The sequence below is a fragment of the Rhipicephalus sanguineus genome, chromosome 1 (assembly GCF_013339695.2).
Source record: "Rhipicephalus sanguineus isolate Rsan-2018 chromosome 1, BIME_Rsan_1.4, whole genome shotgun sequence".
NCBI lineage: Eukaryota > Metazoa > Arthropoda > Arachnida > Ixodida > Ixodidae > Rhipicephalus > Rhipicephalus sanguineus.
In genome coordinates, this window is record NC_051176.1 from 248,053,215 (window position 1) to 248,070,200 (window position 16,986).

Sequence of the window (16,986 nt, forward strand, 5' to 3'; positions counted from 1 at the left end):
TCACCGCTTGCTTCCCTGAAATGTTCGTGGTGTCTAACTCCTCTGTAAAACGTTGGGCAAAACCTAGAATTCAGACACTACAATATTGTACACCAAATTGTAGCAAGGCAATTCCAACAGGAAAGCACCTATTAATTGCAATGTTTCGTTTGAGAAACATTGCCATATTTTCAGTTCCACTTATATTTGTGGTAAGTGATTCAAGAATGATTTGAATAGCAATTCTAGCTAACTAAAGATTGACTAAAATAAAAGTTATTTCTCATTTAGGATACACAGGTGATGTTCACCTAGCGCCAATGTCTACTTATGCATATACTCTAGCCTTGACCAACTTTAATATTGCACTTTATATATCTAGCAAGGTTTTCTAGGACAGTATTGTTTGTGTAAAGGCAATATGAAATTATTAGTGGACAACATGTAGTACAGTATTTGATTCTGTGCTTCCAAGGGCTTAATTTTTTATAAAACAGCTTATTTTTAGTAAGAATCCTTTCTTTTGAGTGTTTTAGTCTTTTACGCTGATTAATGCAGTGATGTTAATTTTTGTAAACAGGTGAGAGTTTGCAATATATATGTGATCTTATCCTGTGAGAATTTCATGACACCAAGTTTTTTGTGTGTTGGGGTGTTCGACGGAGTCAAGGACAAGGCCAAAGTGAGGCACATGAAGACACATACGGGAGCACTTCAGCAGCTGATAAGCATGGAGAGGTCACTCGCATAGGAAACAGCACCCTTAATAGCTTTTCTCACAATATACCACTCTAATGGCATAAGCATTTTGCAAAATGTAGCATAGCAGGGTGATTCCACGTAAGATCGAACAAACGATGGCTGGTCGACCTCTTAAATTTATTTCAAAATTTTATATATTATTGCCTGATGAGTGGAAAGAAGAGATCCGCAATTTGTTTTGCCGGAAAAAAATTTTTCGAAGCACAGGAAATCAATAACGACGAAGAGGTGGAGTGGAGCGCTCATCCGCTCTGCTGTTTTTGCCAACTTCCGTTATGAATTGCACAAAATATATTAAAGTTAGGTAGCTGAAATTTATGTACCTAAATATATGCATGTTTTTGCTTCTGCTCAGGTATTTTTAGTTTTTATGTGTAGTGTAGAAGTTTCTATAAAAAACCTCAAAAATGGCCCAAATGGCAAAATTTTCTTTACTTTGAAGGTCTTTATCTCAAAAAAGCCTTAAAGGGGCCCTCTAACACTCTTCAACCCCCCATTTTTTACTCGTGGATTGCGTAGACTGAAGTACGGACGAACTAGTGCAGCAAGAACGGCAGCGATAGCGGCACGCAGTACGAAGTTATTCAATTTAGAAAATCCAAAATACAAGAAAAAAAATGCCTGCCCTCAACTCTATTTTCGCGGGGTCACGTGACCACATTTCACTCTCTGCTGTGACGTCGGATGGCGCTCCAATGAAATGGGCTGAAAGCTCTTACGTAGGGGAAGCTCGCACACCATTGTTGCTTCTCCTTTCCAACGTATTGTTGACGTCGTTGCCATAGTAACAAACGTGGTTCCTCCTGACTTGTCAGAACTTGAGCGGGCGCTACTGCTTCGTAGCGAGGCTGGGGAGGCTTTGTCTACTGTTCCTTACAACGACATTCCATGTCATTCCCTCTTCTCATTCTGAGAAGGGAATTTGTGGAGCGGCATGGGCGGTTAAACACGGTCGCCCCTACGCGGGCTGTTGGGTGAGCAGCCCGACGAGTTACAAGTGTGCAGCGACAACAATTCAACGAAGAGGATTACTTGCACCGTTTCAACAACAATCATGAGCCTACCGCACATGCGGAAAGAGGCAGCTCGCAAACGTACAGACGCAAAAAGAAGGAAGAGGGGCAAGCGTTTCATATGGACATCCGACCGGCGCAGGCAAAAAAAAAAAAAAAGGAAAGCCAGAGCAACCAGAGGCGAAATGGCAACCGGCGCCTCGGTCGTACTTTGTGGTTGTAGTGGTATTTTTTTTTGCGACGGCGGCTATTTGGAGTTCATTGAAAAAGCACAGAAAAGAAAAACGAAACACAATAGTAATCTCAACTTTGATGCAACAACGTTATTACTTCTAACGTTACATTTATCCAATCATAGGCCAGCGCCCATCTTCGTCATTTCCGCCCGCAATAGTTCTGGCAAGCGCCACTACGCGCTGATGCGGCCAGCAGCGATGTAGCGACTTCAACGCGTGATTAAAATACTAAATAATTTGATATCGGTGCTTAAACTTATGCTAAAATTATCCCCAGCCATCAGTCTACGCAACCCGCAAGTAAAAAATGGGGGGTTGAATAGTGTTGGAGGGCCCCTTTAAAGCAGAGCGACAAAAATTCTGCATTATGTTCTTCGCATGCTTATCTACCAACCTGCCAAATCTTGTATTTATAAAACGTTTCAGTAAAGAGATATGATCGGGCTAAGTTCAAGAAAACACCGAACAATGGAAACTTCTGACGACAATTAAAAAAAAACCCCATTTTTAAAATTTCGTAAACTTTGTCCACTTATTCTCCTCCACATCAGCTTTCAAAATCATTAAAAACATGTTGCATAATGTCGTTGCACTAATAGTTACGGCCCCTCCAATGAGACCCTTAGGCAAGGATGGGCAATTCCGACTTCTTGCCCAGCAAGAGTATAAAATGCAGGCAGGATTGAATTTCTTTTTATTAAAAGGCCAGCAGGTACCTAAAAAGGTGTCACCAGCACAGAAGACGGTAATTCTGAAAATATTTGGTCACTGCAGCGGCCACGAGCGCGGGGCTACCGATCAGGCGCGCGCGCACCCGAGATGCTCGTTGTAAGAGACGGCGCAGTGAGAGCTCGTTTTCGCGTCCTCAGACCAACTGAGTTCGAAACAGCAGCACCTCTCGGGTGACTTGAACGCACGTGCACCGGTAGTCGCAGTGATCTGGTTAATTGCGTCGATTTCTTTTTCAGGGGGCATAAGAATGTCATCGTTAAACTGTGCGTTCCGTGAAGATCTTTCATTGCAGTGGTAGCAAAAGCACGCGCAGCACAAGTAGTCCGTCTCACTGACAGTCACTGATCTTTCGGGCGTTAAACGTTCCTTCAAAGCATTTATGTCTAGGTCGGTAACTCTGTGAAATTTTAGCTTCTTTGCAATAATTAAAGGATTACTGACACGAATTTGAGACATCGCAAAAGGGACATTTTTTGCTTCGTTGGTATGCAGTGTCCACGCTGTCCACACACTGGAGTCGGAGAACACGTATAAAATATTTTAATTTGACTTCGAAGTTTTCGTCGCTGAGCATTTGCAAGCCAGCCACACTGCAAGGACATTATCCCGACGAGTCAAGACAGTTCCTCCAAGTTCGCGAGTTCTGCGTCCTGCATGCAGCCTAAATCGTAGAAATCACTGTCAGGGTCACTGGACGACAATTCACTCATCGTTGTTTATTGCACCACGAGCAGATGACGGATTTCCCGCTAGTACGTCGCGAGTTTCTGTATCTCCGTGACGTCACACTGCTATAAAACGACACTGAGAAGCCACCCCCTCGATATCGAAACCGAAAGGTTCTTTTTAAGGTGGCGCTAATTAAAATATATAGGATGCATTCCCAGGCACCACAATAGTCGTTTTAGGTTTCTCGACACCAGTATTTTTATTTAGAGCAACAATCCGAAATTTTTTAAAATTCGTGTCAGTACTCCTTTAAGCTTCTTGTGCTTCGAAAGGTAGTCTCCACAATAGACTCATTCAGAGCTATACTTTCTCGTCATGAGACGCACAGGAGGAGTAGAGTAAGATCAAAGCACAATCCGCGCGGAATGTAGTGTGAACAGCGCACCGAATGCGCGGCCAGTTCAGGCCGTCTGCTGCCGACATCTAAGATAGGCAAGCGCATCCGGTTACCGATAGTTTTGCTTTTCTTTCCTTTGACAATCCATATTCTGCTTTGCCACTGGAGCGCCACGTTCATGCTTTCCACTGATCGCAACTGGCGCAGCGCAGTTTCTCTGGCAGCAGCGTGCCTGAAGAGAGCGCTCATAGCTCCTTATAGAGTTCTCATCTTGCTTCCATCTCCGCCTTGTTATCAGCGCCTAGCTGCGATGCGAACAGAGGGCGGATAGAATAGCGAAGCTCCAGTGCACGTGCGTTCAAGTCACCCGAGAGGTGTTGCTGTTTCGAACTCAATTGGTCTGAGGACGCGAGAACGAGCTCTCACTGCGCCGTCTCTTACAACGAGCATCTCGGGTGCGCGCGCGCCTGCTCGGTAGCTCCGCGCTCGTGGCCGCTGCAGTGACCAAATATTTTCAAAATTAACGTCTTCAGTGCCGGCGACACCTTTTTAGGTACCTGCTGGCCTTTTAATAAAAAGAAATTCAATCCTGCCTGCATTTTATACTCTTGCTGGGCAAGAAGTCGGAATTGCCCATCCTTGCCTAAGGGTCTCATTGGAGGGGCCGTAACTATTAGTGCAACGATATTATGCAACATGTTTTTAATGATTTTGAAAGCTGATGTGGAGGAGAATAAGTGGACAAAGTTTAAGAAATTTAAAAAATGGGGATTTTTTTTTATTGTCGTCAGAAGTTTCCATTGTTCGGTGTTTTCTTGAACTTAGCCTGATCATATCTCTTTACTGAAAAGTAATATAAATACAAGATTTGGCAGTTTGGTAGATAAGCATGCGAAGAACGTAATGCAGAATTTTTGTCGCTCTGCTACAAGGCTTTTTTGAGATAAAGACCTTCAAAGTAAAGAAAATTTTGCCATTTGGGCCATTTTTGAGGTTTTTTATAACAACATCTACACTACACATAAAAACTAAAAATACCTGAGCAGAAGCAAAAACATGCATATATTTAGGTAAATAAATTTCAGCTACCTAACTTTAATATATTTTGTGCAATTCATAACGAAAGTTGGCCAAAACAGCAGAGCGGATGAGCGCTCCACTCCACCTCTTCGTCATTATTGATTTCCTGTGTTTCGAAAAAATTTTTGGCGGCAAAACAAATTGCGGATCTTTTCTTTCCACTCATCAGGCAATAATATATAAAATTTTGAAATAAATTTGAGAGGTCGACCAGCCATCGTTTGTTCGATCTTACGTGGAATCACCCAGCATATTATTAAAATCATGTTTCAAGTCTTTTTATTTTCTTTTTTTTTATTTCCTTCTTATGGGACAGTGATCTTTTTGCTTAATCTTGGAAAATTACTGCCTTTGTAGATTCCCGGTACATATTTCCAACAATGGACAAGTTTTCGCTGCAGCTGCTGTCACCCGTTAGCTGGGAGACAATCCCTAATACCCGTGTGGATCTGGATGAGTGGGAGCACTTGACATGCCTCAAAAATGTCATGCTCTCCTCAGAGGGGACAACCACAGGCATGAAAGGTTACTTGGCCTTAGGCACCAACTACTGCTACGGGGAGGATGTCACCAGCCGTGGAAGGGTCTGCACCATGTTTTCACCATACTTTTCGTAATTCTCCTGATCCACTTGCTTCGCCCTGTTACTAGTTTCTCTTGAAACAAAAAGCTTCTTTGTACTATTAAAGGAAACAGATAATTTGTGTAACTATTTCGTTACCAGGTTAGGCGCACTGTTCTGACGGGTCTAATAAAAACCATTGTAAAAGTATTCAAGGCAATATGCGATGAATTGCAGAATGGGTGTCGTGTCAGAAGGTAAATAAGTTAGTCTTGACGCTACTGTTGGTGCATATTGCTAATTTCAAGTGCCTGTAGTCAGTCATGGACACTGGTTTGTGATGGTGTTGGTTACAGTTGAGTATGATCTTGTTTTTTCAATAATAGAAAATTTCCACAGTTTGCGACATTGTGTGACACAATATTTTGAACTTCCTCTTAAGGAGTTAACTATGCTTGTGCGAATAGTACATTTTAGGTTTGAGGTGAATAGTGATTTGGTCAAATAATTTCAAATCGAATTCGAATAGTATAAATCGCATATTATAAAGAAAAATGATCATGTTTGTCATGACCAAACTAACCTGCGCAATATTTTGATAATTTGAAACAGGGCATGCAGAAATGTCATTCTTTTTGGTTCAAAGGAAGTGGAAGCAACTTTGAATAGTAGCAGGATTTGACTTTTTATAGAATGCAAGTGATAACCTGCAAATAATATTGCGTTATAAAATTTACTATACTCAGAGCCTATAGGCCAGTATAACAAGCTTTTAAACTTAAAAAATGATGAATCGATGTGAGGGTAATATGTTCATTTAACCATGAAGAAAAAAAAAAGCTTCGTGGTAGTGCAGATTTCCCCCTGGATAGGTGTCTTCACGGTATAGCACCCCTCCACTGCAGTGAAACCACCTTTACGGGGGGGGGGGGTTACATGCGTACTAATATATGCACCTATTCGTTCATTTCGAATGCTTCGAAATTTCCGAGAATTTAAATTCGAATACTGTAATAGTATTAGTTCGAATATTCGAAGTGCTCAAATATTCACACAAGCCTAGAGTTAACACTTCCCCACTTTTTCTATTTTCCAGATTATCATTCTGGACATTATTGATGTTGTTCCAGAGCCAGGTCAGCCGCTGACAAAAAATAAGATCAAGATTGTCTACAGCAAGGAGCAGAAAGGTCCTGTGACTGCTTTGTCACAAGTAGTGGGCTTCCTGCTGAGTGCCATTGGTCAGAAGGTGAAGGCATTCATTGAAGACTGCTATCATATTTCACTAGAGTAGCATCACGTAATGTGATATTAGACTATACAATAAGGTTAGGTGAGTTAACAGTCCTCCCCTCACCTTTTCCCCCCTCCTCGGTGTTGGCCTCTTGTAGACAATTTCATTGAAATGTTTTCTTTTCTTAATTTTGAAACCTGAGAGTGTCACCATGTAGCAGCATTATTGCAAATTATCAAAGCAATAACTACTGCAGCTTCTGAACATTCTATATATATAGTAGCTATGCTTTGCCTGTGAGAAGAGCTGTCATCACATTGGTTGCGGGTCCCTGCAACACCTTTTATGTGTAGTCAGAAAACGTTTAGTCAAGGCTCCTGTGAGCATATGAGCCTAATATTATTATACTGCCTGCAGCAGGGAACTGCATGCAGCTATTGCAGGCTGCCACAACATTCCAGTGTTGTGCTGATCTGAACCAGAAGTAGCGGCCTACAAGTTCAAAGAAAAAAAGAAGAGAAAATGCTCAAGGAGGAGCAGGAGAAACATTTATTTAGCACCATATACATGGAGCTGACGTTCAGCATGCAAGCGTCCACTGTTGGTCAGACGGCTAGGAGACCTTGGGCCTTGGCGGTTACCTCTGCCCGTTCCGTGACCCAGACTTGTGTTTCTGGGTCAGAGCTGAGCAACGTGGTCTCCCACTGCTGAGGGGTAGTGATATGCACCACCTGGGGACTGTTAAGTTGCTGCGTTTGAGGGCAGCCCCAGAAGATGTAGTAGAGATTTGTCTCCTCTCTTTGGCTAAGTTTACAGCAGCTGGAGTAAACTGAGGGGTTAATGCGCAATAGAATAAAGGGGGTTTGGAAGGTATTCGTTTGTAGTTGCCTCCAAATGATTTCCTGTCTCTTGAGTTTTGTGCACTGGGGGATAGACTAATCTGGCTAGACTGTAGTGTTGTGTTATCTCCTGAAATGTTATCATACGGTCACGCGCTGACAGCCCCGGGTTCTTGGCTCCGGTACCCTCATTTCAGGTTGGTGAATCGCCTTCGGCTCAGAGAATGAATGCTGTAGCCTGGTTGTGGGTGTCCTCGTTACCGGGAAGCGACGCGTGGGCTGGAGCCCAGATGATTTGTATGCTGCAGTGGTTACAATTGCGATTGAGGATGGAATTAGCCATAGAGGATATTCGACACCGGGCAAAATTTCCGATGGCAGATTTGTAGTCGCTTATAATTGTGGTACTAGTGGCAGAAGAGGCGGTCATAGCCAAGGCAGGCTATGGCCGCTTCTTCCACCACTTCTGAAATAGTGGTTTTTTATTGGTCCTCCCTACATGAGTCATCCTTCGCGATTGACTACGATCTATGGGAAGGACGGTCAGTTTGGTATTTCCGCCGCATCCATGTACATTACGGCCTTATTTAATTGAAACCGCATGTAGAGGGTTTTGGCCCTATCTGCTCTTCTGTTTGCATGGTGGACAGGGTGCATATTGCGAGGTATGGGCATGATCTTGATCCTTTTGTGAACGTTGAGAGTATGGTCATCATGAGATTTTCTAACAAAATGACCGATGGCGACTATACTCGTCGTCAACAAAAATTGGTTCCACAGGGAACAAATGAAGACTGTACTCGTCATAAATGTGTTTCTTGACGCTAGATGTCCACACGTGTCCGTGTTGGGCCATTTATGTCTCGGCTTTCATTTTATCGCCCTTTTTCATTGTAATGCCATGCGGTGAAGCCACCTTCGAGTCATCTTTTCTTACGCGATTAGTGAAATTAAGAAACCCCATTGAATTGAAAGAATGGTGCCGTTTTATTCAGAAAAAAATGCTCTACAAAGTGAGCTAAAACATTTTTCAGTAATTTGGCACGTTTTTCTTTGGGGTTCATTGTTGGTGCGTATCTGATCCCTATTTCTGCTAGAGTGAAATGGCCCGCTGGTGTCTTTGAGAGCCTTTCGTATTGAGCCGTAAGGTGTGCTTTTGTCATCTCGTCAAGGTTATTGTGTAAACCTAGGGTGAATAGTTTCGCCATTGATTTGTGCATCGGGAGTCCTGTGGCCACTTTGTATACCTTTCGAAGTAAAGTTTCGACTCTGGCCTTCTCTGACAGTGTTAGGCGAATGTATGGTGGAGTGTAGGTAACCCTGCTGAGCACGAATGCTAGAGAGAAAGCACTCGTAGTCTGGCAATAACTACCTGTAACATCAAGTATACTTCCCAGATTCTGAATTCTTTTTCGGCTGGAAATTTACTGCCAGATTTTCATGCATGAATACCAATCAGCCTCATTTTAATTCTGTAAACTTACATGTGCATATAATGAAGTAACTAGCTCAGTGCACCGCGTAATTATGGTCAGACTCCTTAGATCCAAGTGTTGTCGTCCTTATTCTGTAATCTAATGTGCAGCGACTTGTGTAACCTGTAAAAATTGGCTTTTACTGATACACTCGCTTATGTTTTACTGCTTCTCGTTTTGCTTTTCTTGTTGGGCATAATATTTAGGCACTCGTAAATGCACCTGTATTTGAACGTTATAATTATTTTGCTGGTGCTGGGCACATCACTTCTTTCAGATATACATCTGGCAGCTTAAAGACAATGAACTGGTTGGTGTGGCATTCATTGACACACAAATCTACATCCATTCTGTGGTGACAGTGAAGAACTTGATACTCGTAGGGGATGTCTTCAAGTCTGTTTCTCTACTGAGGTACCAAGAAGCATCAAGAACACTTTCCCTTGTCAGCAGAGTAAGCCTTCCATTCTTCTCTCTTTCGTTATTCAGTGCATGAACTAGGGCTTTGAGGACTACAGACTTGACTAACCTTTTGTAATTAACTTAACAATGCACACATCCGATGATGTGCTCTACCTTTTTAAGCAGAATGGCCAGTAGACAGGAGAATATCTCTCTATCCCACTGCATAAAAAAAGGTGACTTGAAAGAATGCTCAAACTGTAGAACCATTGCCTCAATATCTCATATTGGTACTAATTCTTAAAGTACTGCAGAAAAGGCTACAACCCTACATGGAGAGCAGGGTAGTGACAGAGCAAGCAGGCTCCAGGAAGAGGCACGGTATGAGACACCAGTTTGCAAATATGAGATGGTTGATAGAACCTGTAGAGAATACCAAATGCACTTATATTTCTGAAGCAATAAAACTGGTATAAACAAGTATCAATATATTTGGAAACAGAAAGTTTATGAACCAATGTCTTACTGGAGTGCAAGAGCTTGTGGAATTGTTACAGACATATCAGCAATTGCTATGTTTGTAATATATAAGAACTGTATGGACAACAAGAGGGAATAACCATCAACTCATGTGTCACTCCAGTGCTGTGCAACTTGCTTGTGGCTAAAGGGTACAGTGTGCTCAGACAAAAAATGGAAGACATAGGTGCCATAGCATGTTTTCGATATGTGTACTAGTATTTGCTCTTCTTTTAAGAGGGAAAGAGCAGTTCACAAGCTATTGTTTATTGGATACCTTTTATTAAGTATTCAACGGACTATAATTTATGATTGAGCTCAAAAAGAAAACTAAAATTTCATGACATTTCAATTCACTTGAATTCTTGCCAAACGTGCTGAGCTTATACAACGAAAGGCAAAAAAGCGCCAATGAGTTCCGCAGACTTGTTTGTTTCAATAAAGAAATTTTGGGGTTACTTGATATCAAAGAGCTTGCATGTACAGGTGGAAAGGTTGAAAGCAAGCGGCCTTCTTGATTCACTATTTCTATCTATTGCCGAGAAGATGCTTCGTGATATCTCTGCAAAAAGTGAAATTAGAAACTGGAAAACAAAAATGGTGATAGTAGTTATCCCTGTAGTATTCACACGATAGCATATAAGCTAAAAAATATAACCATTAAACATGATGCCCCAGTGGTGTTCTCGGGTCCCCCTGAGAACACCACGTTCAGATATACCTCTGGCACTGCCATGTTGGGCTGCTAACCTTTCCCTTTTTATATTTAAGGGGGGACGCGGCTTTCGTATCGCGCAAAATGGCAAAAAAAATCGATTTTTTGAAAATCACATTTTCAGTTTCTGTAGCCCTTTTTCTATCTGATTCCAAAATATCTTCACTGAAAACCACCTAGAAGTGCTTTAAAAAATTTGTTGCACGTGCTGAGTTGGCGAAAATTATTGTGGAGATCGCAAAAAAAACGGTGGTTTTCAAAAAAGTCTTGCTCCGCAACGGCACAACCGGGCGCCGCCATTTTGAGCTCGCCGTAAAGAGCATTTCTTCGTTTTCAAATTCCCCGCCTCAGCTGGCTCCTCCCTTTGAAAACAAGCGCACAAAAAGCAAATCTCTGAAGGTCGTTTCGAGGCCTCCGATTGGCCGCGTCCGCCATGTTGCTCCAGCACGCCTCGTCATTGGTCCGATGCTCGCTCCGAGAGGACAGCCGTCTGCTGCTTACGCGTCGGGATGTTACCTGATGTTACGACTGTCGAAAATCGCGCTACTTAGTGACGCGTTCACTCGTCCTGTGTGCACGGGTCGACGATAATTTAGAATATGATTACCCTGTAGTTTGACAGCTGCAAGCGGAAGCGCAGTCATCATTGTACGATAGACGATAGCGTGCCGCGCTCGTCGCGAACATCGCAGATGCGCGTCTCGGGTAGAAGTTCAGCTTGTCAGCACTTCTTACTCCGAGACGAATAACTTCGCGCTACTACTCTTTGTACTCGCGATCGAACATGACTTGCTTTGAAACATCGGGCATCGCGGCCACGCACACCGCGACCGAGCTTACTGCTCGGAGTCGTGGCTAGGCCTAACTCCGCTCACGGCGCTGGTTTACGAGACGAATCCGAACTTTGCGGGCAAGGACATCGCGCTAGCGGACAAGCCGCACTGTGCTTCGTCACAAGCAGCAAATCGCATCGTCCGCTGGCTCCTCGAAAGTGCGGATGGACATTTTACGAATCGGCAGCGGACCTCCCGGCCAAGCTCGTCGCGCATTGACCGCTCGGAACAGCGGCTAGCAATTTCGCGCGTCGGCGCCGCAAAATGCGAGACCATGCACGTTATGTGCGCCGATGTTTCGTCGCCGCGGCTAGGAGCATTGTGCATTGTCACCGAATGCCGCCAGCCAGCATATCGTGCGCCGACTTCCCGGACCCCGCGGCCGAGTACATCGGCTTGAAAGAAAGCGCTGGTGACGCAATTTAGGCACGTTTGGATTCGTGCTTGGTATCGCCGCTAGCTCTGATGAATCTTCGAAAATAACGAATGCCTCGCAAATTACCGTTTCCGCGACCGAGTGGATGATGAAACGCATCACAGGCGGGGTTTGCAAATGAGCGTGGCGTGTGTGAAGCAGGGAGTTGAATTTATATCTGACCAACTCGCGTTATTGAATAAACTGCTCAGATATTTGATCCCAGAAATGTTTGCAATAACTGTGCCAATTATCATCAAAACCTACGAAGGAAAATGCCACGTCCCCCACCTTAATTTTATTCAGAAGGTCACTGGAAAGAATGACCTCCGGTACGCATGTATTGTTTGTGATGAAGACAGTGATACTTCCCTCACTCTGAAGAAAGAACATACAGATTTATTCCACTGGCTAAAGAAGACTGTATAAATCATGTCAAAGAGAGGATGGGTACAGCTCTCCAACACGTGTCAAGAAGCAAGAAGGATAGAGTAGGAGGATGGGGCAGCCTGACTGAAGACCTGATTAAAAGACTGACTAGTTGTTATGGCATGGCTCTCCGTGACAACATTGGCCTGACGCAGGACTTGATCAAAAGGCTCACCAGCTATTATGGCCTAGCACTGCGAAGCAACACGGACGTCGAAGATATATGAAGAAAGCAGTGATGGCCACCTTTCATAATGTTTCATCGACAGATGCAGAACCTCATCAAGAGCTCTGTCCTTCCGGTGCCCGCAGCTGGTGCAGGCACCGTGCAGCAGAGGCAGAGGGGAAGCCACAACTTCCACACGCGTATAACCTGCCCAACAAAGTTGTTGAAGCGTTGTGGCCAGTGTACCAACGCCTGTCTGACCCTCAACTGCAGGCTCGTTGCAGTGGCAACAAGACACAAAATGCCGCTGAAAACCTTCACTCGGTGATTTGGTCACTAATTTCTAAGCAGCAGCATGCCTCCCACTTAACTGTGGAAGTAGCAGTCCATGAGGCAGTTGCGAGGTACAATGCAGGCAACTTTCAAGCTTACATCAAGATTTGTGCTGCAATGGGTGTGCAACCTGGGGCCCTTACCCTCCACAGGGCTGCTAAAAAGACGCTCAGCGAGCAAGGAAGTCATCGCACATGCATGAAGTGAAAGGGCAGAGACGCAAAAGGTTGCCTCTACACAAGAACACCAAGGACTACAGTGCTGGTGCCTTCTAACAAATGTAAACAACTTCGAAAACTTTGATAGGCTTTTTCTCACAAGTGTGTTTTGGACATTGTGCATTGCTCGTGGAAAGAGTAGCACGGGAATGACTGGACCGATTTTGATTCTGTTTCTTTTTCCTGAATCCCTAAACACTGCTTGTGGGTATGACATTCTTCAATTTCTTGTTTATGGCCCAGTTATTTTTCTAGATGATGATTTGTCCATGACACTGTTTCTGACAATGTGTGTCAGCAGCCATGATGATCTCTAAAAAAAAAAGAGAATTTACTAAACAATTCTGAGAGTGTCATACCCTGTAGTCTTCTTTTGAGTAAAGATCAACACCATTTGCAGCTTCCTGGCATGTTTTGTTACAGCGCTAGGCTTTCCACAAGCAGACCATATAATTGGACCATGTAGCATGATGTAACTTGAGAACTACTCAAGGTATCATGATGAAACTGCATATTTCCCTATACAAGACACTTATTAGTATGCATGCCAAATTTCATTGCTCTAGGTCAACAAACAAAAAAGTTTTTTTTCAATGCCACCTCCCCCCTTAACAAGAAAACAAACAGTGCTACGGTGGACGTATGCGCACGAAAACTGTTCATGACCTTATCAGTTCACGTCATTATATACAAAAATAAGAAAACATTCATTTAACAAGCCCGTGTTGGCGCCCAAATGTCTTATGTAAAATCATCTATATCTCACCTCGCATGTGGTCTGGATCTTGTTTGGGTCACCAAAATGTGGCGACGAGAGAGGCAAGTGTGATGCTAATGGTTACAAGCAAGAGCAATGTTCCCACTTTTTGTGATCGCCTAGTACTTCAGCCAGTGGCGAAATTTTGTAACAGCATCACTGACTGGTTCACTAGACTTACAGTTGGATACAACTTTAGAAGTCTGCGGCATTTCCTTCTCAAAGGCAGATGCACGCAAGCCTTCATCAATGGTTGTGCACTTAAGACATGTCACGAACCGGACAGCCAGCAACCCCACCTTCAGAGAACATTGCCGAGTGCATGAGCAGGACTATTTATTCAGTCGCGGAGGCTATCGGCTGCTGCGCTTCGGTCGTCTGGGCAGGGCCTCTCCGGACTTAAGTTGTATCCAGCTATATCCTCTCTCAGTGGGAGTCAGTGACCTTAAGTCATCGATTTAGTGCAGTGTCTTTGAAGATGACTCTGCAGCTATGAAATGGCACTTGCATCATGCACTGATTTAAAAAAAAAGCAGGAGTAAGGGTGAGAGCCTGAACATTAATAAATTACTGCATGTTGAGAACCTTTAAAAGATAGACCTAGACACCATATGGCACGCAAAATATCGGTAAACTTTGAATATTGGTTCTGTAGAGTAGGTAGTGGTGGTGTTAGAAGATTCAAATATAGTTGCCAACCAATTTTACCGACTCTCAGAAAGGTGCAAATATGAATATGAGGTGCAAAATCGGCTTAATAAAATCACTTTTGTTCTTTTTTTAACACCGATATCTAAAGTTTGCTTTTCTAGTTCTCTTATTATCAAGGAAGTTTCATGCTTGTCCGATACAGTGAACTGCCAATTTCTGGGACACACGATTTTTCAGACATGCTTGAAAACTCGGGCACTTTCTTGGCATTGCGACAACCCCCATAGAGTCATTGTATAAGAACATCTGACATATCGGACAGTCATACTGTTTGATGTGCAATTTTTCTCTCTTCTCAAATTTCCGATCCGAAACGGCATTAATTGAAGCCACCAGTGCTACCGCGCCCATCATATCGCAGCCTCGAACCAGTGCTTTCATGAGTCAATCCTTTGATGGCCGTAGCATAGTCGAAAAGTCAGCTTTGCCGCAGTGCCAAGGTTTTAAAGGGGTGAAGCATACTGAGAATCTGAAGGGGCCACTGTCATGGCACGAGTGCGGCAGTGCCTTTATGGATAAGCACCATACTAAATGCTTGGAGGCGTGATGCCAACAGGCAGCAAACACACCAGTAAGACTTGATCGTTGACAACCCTATTGTGATAAGTATCTTCAGCTAACTGCTACAAAGTGCATGTGGCCTTGCACAGTTGTAAGTATACTGCACGATTTTAAAGGCGATAATCCTAACACACTGCAACACCGTTCACCACTGCCCCTTTGTGCAAGACTGTTAAATGCGCCACACAGGCGTGTTGCTGTCAGGAATGAAAGCAGCTCGCCATTGCTGTGCCCGTGTGCAGTCAGGAAAGGAGTGGGCACGACGAACGCACTCACGGCAAACGTGTGCATACGGTACAGCAAGTGCCCCGACAGTGGCAGCGTGAGTTTGGCAGGCGACGTGATGCACACAGCTAGCAACGATCGGCCCCACACAGCAGCAAATGTTGCATTTCAGTGAAGCTACAGAGATTTTCATACATTAGCACATCATTAGTGCATGCACATGCATCGGGTAAAGGTGAACGAGTCAACCGCTTTCCTGCCACAGCCTTTGCGTTTCAGCTCATCGTTTCGAAACGCTCTTTGGTAGAGCAACTGCGTGAGAGAGCCCTAATTTTCTTCAGTGCTTTGCTGTTTCGTGGCGCTCGTCACGAGGCTCAATTTAGCAATTGGCGGCTAGCACCTAGTTAAATGGGGTTCCCGGCAGGTACTGAACGTATTTATGAAAGCCCTTCTGAACACCAAAATGCCTGATCAGTCTACTGGCAGGCCTTGAGAGCTATTTCAGACCTAGCTGTGGCGATCTGACCACTTGAGTGAAGTAAAAAAAGCTTGTATTCATTTTTTTTGGCCGATTTCACGGTCCCTAGAGAGTCCAAAAAAAAAAGGACATTGACTGCATCCACCTAGTGTCATTGGTGCATTCTTGACTGCGATGTGTTGTTTAGACTGCATTGTGCAGAACAGTTTTGATACTTTACACTGCATGCACGCTTTTGGTAGGCGCTCGTGTTAGTTGCTGGTGTATGTACAGCTAGCACATTATCTTGTACGTTTGATCTCATGGCATATTGCTCCAGAAATCCACATGTACAAACATGCTGGCGGTGAGCCTTACGTAGCTGCTTGTTATCCATTGACAGACCCTGATTTCTTGCATGTTTCTAGGATGTCAGGCCATTGGAAGTTTATGCTGTGGAATTCTTCATAGATAACACTCAGATGAGCTTCCTGGGTAAGTTACAAGTACAAAATTTTTTAGCTGCCTTTGATGTGATCATTTGCAGCAACACAATGGCATGCTAAGCAAGCAACAGCACATGTAAGATGCGAATTTTTGTTTTTGCCCTCTAATTATTTAACGCTAGGTTTCAGTTTTTACTTGCCTTACATATACATGTAAAAGAAAATTTAAGAAATAATGCCCTAAGGAACATTTGAATTCTAATGCAGTGAATAGAGCATCTAATGTGCTTTTAGCATTTCAAGAAATCGAATTTTTTCATGCTCCAGTGTGTGTCAATTGACAGCTGAGCACCTATCTTTACCAGCGATGTTTGCCAAAACTCAGCCTGAAAGGCCGATATTAATTTGCTACCATAAAATCAGCAGTCAGTCCGCGGCGGCTGCATTTTCGATGGAGGCGAAAATGTTTGAGGCCCGTGTACTTAGATTTAGGTGCACGTTAAAGAACCCCAGGTGGTTGAAATTTCTGGAGCCCTCCACTACGGCGTCTTTCATGATCATATCGTGGTTTTGGGACGTTAAACCCCAGATATTGTTATTAAATCGGCAGTCAGTGGTTGAATTTAAAATATGGACCCACACAGCTTATCAGAATGCAGGCTGCCCTAACATTTCATGCAGGAAAAAATTTTGACTCATTCTTTCGGGGTCATTCTTTCTGGAAGGGATGGTTGGTAGACATGTTAAACACAGCAGAATGTTATTCAGAGTAATCCACAGCAATAAACAGTGAAATGTGCTTCTAGCAGTTCACTAATCAA

General features: G+C 43.6%; 1 protein-coding gene across 3 annotated transcripts in view; it reads left to right on the forward strand.

Annotated features, from left to right (window-relative positions):
- LOC119376638 (cleavage and polyadenylation specificity factor subunit 1) overlaps positions 1 to 16,986 on the forward strand; it is a 62,819-nt gene that overhangs the window by 37,102 nt on the left and 8,731 nt on the right. For 2 of the 3 annotated variants that reach the window (XM_037646403.2, XM_049411063.1), the window contains exons 28-31: positions 5,226 to 5,452; positions 6,527 to 6,679; positions 9,256 to 9,432; positions 16,148 to 16,214. In XM_037646403.2, coding sequence (XP_037502331.1) covers positions 5,226 to 5,452; positions 6,527 to 6,679; positions 9,256 to 9,432; positions 16,148 to 16,214 — 624 coding nt within the window. The remainder of the gene's footprint in view (positions 1 to 5,225; positions 5,453 to 6,526; positions 6,680 to 9,255; positions 9,433 to 16,147; positions 16,215 to 16,986) is intronic. The other variant, XR_007414517.1, reaches the window with a different exon arrangement.